Source organism: Lathyrus oleraceus, chromosome 5 (genome assembly GCF_024323335.1).
Source record: "Lathyrus oleraceus cultivar Zhongwan6 chromosome 5, CAAS_Psat_ZW6_1.0, whole genome shotgun sequence".
Taxonomy (NCBI): Eukaryota; Viridiplantae; Streptophyta; class Magnoliopsida; order Fabales; family Fabaceae; genus Lathyrus; species Lathyrus oleraceus.
Window position 1 is genome coordinate 611,918,723 of NC_066583.1, and position 5,428 is coordinate 611,924,150.

Consider the following 5,428-nt stretch of genomic DNA (forward strand, 5'->3'; position numbering starts at 1 on the left):
TGTGTACTGATAAAGTGGAGTGAAAAACACTCAGCAATAGATTTAGTAGCGGACAATCTTTTAATGTGATGATAGTGGGTCTGAGAAGGAGTCCTGGTTTGTTCACCGTGCAAAGTAATAAAGGTGTTGTCTAGGTGGAACTTAATAGACATAGCACGATAATCGGCGATATGAGGACCTAGTGTGGCAAGCCATGGTGCCCCTAGGACCAAATCTGCACCAGTTAGGGGTAGTAAATAGACAGGTAATGTAATTATGTGACCCTGAATTGATACCTGAAGGTTGTTGACAAAACCAGTTACTTCTAAGGATTGCCCGTTTCCTACCAACACTTTGAATTGAGAAGCATGCTCAACAGGAAGTTGTAAGAACTTTGCAATGCGTGGTTGGAGGAAGTTATCCGAGCTGCCACTATCTATAAGAACTTAGACCGGTTTCCCTTGAATGTGACCCAAGAATCGGAGAGTCCCCACTCCCGCAGAGCCATTAAGGGCATTGAAGGAGAGATGGTGGTCCTGAGTGTTTTGAGTCTCTTCGTCAGTGGCGTCCACAGGAGAATCCAACAAACCTTCCTCGGATGTTACAATATCTTCATCATCGGCTTGCAATAGAAGGTACTGACGATTCGGACAATGGTGAGAGAAGGAAAACTTCTCGTCACAAGTGAAGCAAAGGCCCTTGTCCCGGCGCAACTGCATTTCTGCCGGCGAGATATTATTGACGGATGGTGTACGCGACAGTTGTGGTCTGGGTTTAAGGTTAGGGGTGGGAAGAAGAGGTGGTAATGGGTTTTGGTTTATCGTTGAAGTTGGGTTACGATTTTGGTTATTGGGGAAAGAAGAGAGGGGTCGGGTTATTGGAGCTGCTTGGAAGGGTTTGGGTCGGGTCAGGTATTTTTCTTCAAACAACTTGGCCAAGGCACAGGCTCTGGAAAGGGTACGGGGGGATTGGGCCAACACGTCACGTTTGATTTCGGGTCGGAGTCCGCTAATGAAACAATCTAGAATAGCATCGGAGCTTAACCCTTCAGATCGATTAGCAAGAGCGGTGAATTGCAGGTAGTAGGAGTTAACAGTGTCTGTTTGGGTGAGTTTGAAGAGGGTGCTGCGGGGTAAATCGTAAGGTGAAGGTCCGAATTCAAGTTCCAGGGCTCTGGTAAGGCCAATCCATGACTGAAAGGGATTGTCGCGTGCTCGCATTTGAAACCAGGGAACAACATCCTTGTCCATGTGAACAGCATCGATGGTCAAACCCTGCGTATCTGGTGTTGAATAAAACTCAAAGAACTGCTTTGCTTTGAAGATCCAATGGAGCACATCATTTCCATCAAAACACAGAAAATCAAGCTTCACGTTTCGAACTTAAAATGGTGGCGGTGTCGTGTGTGAGTTCGACCCACCTGAGATGGCTGAATCAATTTTGAGTGTACCCAGATGAGCCTCAACGCGTTCCAAACGACCCATATCTGTGTTTCGATGATGGAGGTATTCGGAGTGGCGTCGCTCGGCATCCTCTGCGAGCTTCTGTATGGTAGCGGCCATGGAGGTGATTGCCGTTTGGAGTTCCTTCATACGCGTGTTTTCAGCCATAGTGGGGATGAAAGCACCAATGTAAGAGTTTGGATTTAGGGAGTATGATAGGAATGGAAAATTAGGATTCTGTAATTTATATTGATGGCGAATTGCAGTACATAAAGTGATGAGTACAAAGATAATAGTGGAATGTAATTTCACTTCTTACGGTACGAAAAATAAATGTAAGATAGAATCCACGGGGAGAGAAGAATAATTCCAAAAGGGAGAAGGTTTGAATTCCTGCCGGCCATCACTAGATCCCTAGCTCCCACTAAATAGTAAAGTCCTCCAAAAGTTTGTTAGGCTTTTTCTCTCTGGTACTCTTTCTTGTTGCCTTACTTTCCGCATCACATGCCGCCTGGCCTTTTCTAATTTTTGTATCAGCTCCCTTCAATGTTTGTGAAGTTTCATTTGTACCCTCAGCCTCATTCATAACAATTTATTTTTCTCATTTTATTTCATTTCCACTTTTTACGCAAGTTTGTTATGATCCACATCTTATATGATGTACTTTAGAACCATGTGCCGTCATGTAAAATGATAAAAAAAAATCTATTTTCCTTAAAATTCTTTCTTTCTAAATCTCTAGGAGTTCTCTCTACTTGCATACAATCTGAAATTGTGCATGTTCTATCAATTATCTCCATGTTAAGAGAACTCATTTTACCTATACAAAATTGCTCATTTGCGCACACACAAAATTGCTCATTCTTACTAATATACTAAAGTTACCCAATTTTCTTAGATTTTATTACTTTTACTGTACTTTATTATTATTATTCTGTCGCATACCCTATCAAGTTCATCAATTGCAAAGTATAAGAGTACACAAAACTTCTCATTATAACACAAGATATGAGCTTTATACTTTTTCAATGAATATCAACTAACACAGAAAGAAGCATAGAAAGAATTCAAACCCTTCAAAACTGAATACAATTGTCACCACAAGCTTACTTGTATCTTAAGAAAAGAAAAAAGAAAGAGAAAATGCCAATCATTGTAAGATGCTACAAAAATTTCCAACCAATCCAAGACATGAAAACAAGATCCATGAAGCAAACAACAATAGAGTTTCCTGCATTCTGAAAATTGGCAACTTTGTTCAAACCTCTCATGACAGTCACAATGAAAACACAGTCGCTACAGAAACAGAAGCAACTGCAACAATGAACATAACTCCAGTTTTGTCCTTCAAACTCATAGCAGAAGATTTAGTATCATCGTCTGCAGAAGCTGGACCCTCTGCAGATTTTTTCTTAGAGTCCTTAGCTTTTTCTGGTGCAGGAGCAGGTGGAGGAGACTTGGGAACGAAGAAATCTCTAGGAAGAAGAACTTTATCAACTTGATATATAGCAAGTTGATGATCGGAGAAAACACTGCCACCAACAGTAGCATTAACAACACCGGTTGTTAAATTCACTTGATTCCCGGAACTTGTTATGTTCAATGCTAATCTTGTAGGATCATCACCAGCTTGTGTTCTAACCGGGTTGCTTAAAGTATCGAAATTCGAGAGTGAAACAAAAGAGGGTAATTCATGGAACTGAATAAGCTCATTCTTTTGTTGATCGTTAAGGGAATTGAGGAAACCAGGTTTGAGGGATGAGAAGGAGTTATCATTGGGTGCAAATAGTGTTAGGCCATTGTTTGAGTTTAGAAGCTGAGCATTGATTTGTGTGGCTACTTGTGTTGTTTGGAGAAGACGGATTAAGGTGGTGAAACCACCGGCTTTTTTGAGGATTCTGATGATGTCTGTTGGGGCGGATGATGGTGATGGTGCTGGTGAATCAGCTGCTGAAGTTGTGGTGGTGGAATGGAAGAGGATTGTTAGAAGAAGTGAGAGTGTGAAGAGAGGAAAGTTGAACTTCATCATCACCATGTTTGAGAGGGGAGTGAGAAAATGAGAGTGTTGTATGAAGGAGAGAATGGAGAAGTGAGGGAAGGAGTGATCTTATTTATTGAGGATTCAAATGGGTTAATCTTGAAATTAGGTGGATGGAATGTATAATTAGCAAAATTTAGATGGTACTACTTATTCTCAACTACAGGACTCATTTGATTGAATAATAGAAATTAAACAAATAAATAAACAAAAAGTAAAATAACTAAATAAAAGGAAATTGCTTCATCACAATAGAAGAAAAATGAATTTCAAAAGATATATTATAGCAACATTGAGAAGTATATTGAGAGGTGTATTGGAGTATTTTGAAATGTGTCACTCTGACTTGGCAAAACTTAAATAAGATGGCAAAATATATAATGATGTGTTATGGAAAGAATATGATATTTTATTTTAATATATTATAATAGAATTGTTAACCGTTGATACTATTTATGCATTTTTTAATATATTATAATAGAATTGTTAACCGTTGATACTATTTATGCACTTTTATAAAATAGATCTATCGTAATATCATATTACAATGATTTTTTTTATTAATCATGGTAATAATTTTTTTCTGAGTGTTTTTTTTTATTTACTAAAAGGCATTTCACTACGGTCATAGTTAACAACTGTATTGAAATGTACTTGAAGTAAAAGGGTTCGAATCTCGGCACCAACAATTCCATTTATCGTGATATAATGGATTTGACATTATATATCACAATGGTTCTTATAATCAACTATGGTGTAAGGTGCACTCATTTCATCACGGTTCGTATTATCAATCCTGGTGAAAAGTGTTACATATTTGTATATAAGCGGAATTATTTATCGCTTCAGTACATAACAACTCGTCTCTCTCATATGGAAACCCCAAACTTATGCAGCGAACTCGTCTTCTTCGAAGGATTATCTTTATTGTATCAAATCTTAGCAAATGGCTACCTTACATGTTCGTCTTCACAAGTTTATGTTTCAAAATATGCTTATGTACTATTGTTTACGTTTCAATAGCTTACTTCATAATGTTTGAACTTTCTGCTTATAGGTAGGGATGGTGAATGAAAAAAATAATGAGGATGAAGCTAAAGTAAGTGTTGCAAACTTGTGTGAAAGATCCAGAATGACATTCATTCAAAATGAACACACGTTTGCAACTCTCATTTCAACTTTATCCCCATTTCATTGTGGATGTCATTAGGAAAAAGTACACTTGTGAAACATTTTATGAGTTAATATGTTGTTGTTGTTGTTGTTGTTGTTGTTATTAATAAGCGTTGTATGTTGTATGTAGTTTACGTTATGTGTTGATGATTTTGTTGTTTTGAATAAGAGTTGTTTGTTGTATCTTGTATGTTGGTTAAGGCTTGTTGTTGATGAATGTTCTTGTTAATGTTTGTTTAAAAGATGAGTTTATTATATCTTATGTGGTTTGAGTGTTTTTCTAACCCCTTACCGAATATATAACTTTTCAGATTGCATTAGAAAATTATAATATAATAGATAAAGTTATATTAGAAAGAAAGTTACATGTTCAATTCTAGACAAGAATTCTTCAGTTCGTTATCTGTATTTTGCTCTTTAACCGTTAGAACTTGGTTTAATGCTTCTAGTTCTTCAACCGTCCTTTTCTCCACCTCTAGTTTTGTTTGCAAAATAAATAATATTTTGCAAAATGAACTAAAGGTGAAGGAATGGGAGGTTGAAGAATGAGAAGCATTAAACAAAGTTCTAACGGTTAAAGAGCGGAATGCAAATAACGGGCTGAAGAATTCTTGTCATATTATATTGTTTTAGATCATATTGAAAGGTTATATGTTTAGTGAGTATTTGCGAAATAAGCATTTCACATGATTTATAATAAACTCAGGGTATATATCACAACAGTTGTTTAGAACAATCGTTGTTAATTGTTATGCATTAAAGAATATCACAACGATTGTTTGAAGTAACAGTTGTG

The 5,428-nt window shown here is 37.1% G+C and overlaps 1 protein-coding gene across 1 annotated transcript; it reads right to left on the reverse strand.

Annotated features, from left to right (window-relative positions):
* Positions 1-2,409: 2,409 nt before the first annotated feature.
* LOC127087028 (fasciclin-like arabinogalactan protein 12) lies at positions 2,410-3,549 on the reverse strand. Its single transcript, XM_051027864.1, has one exon. It carries the CDS (start codon positions 3,454-3,456, stop codon positions 2,698-2,700), a length of 759 nt encoding a protein of 252 aa, XP_050883821.1. The 5' UTR covers positions 3,457-3,549; the 3' UTR covers positions 2,410-2,697.
* Between the last annotated feature and the right edge of the window lie 1,879 nt (positions 3,550-5,428).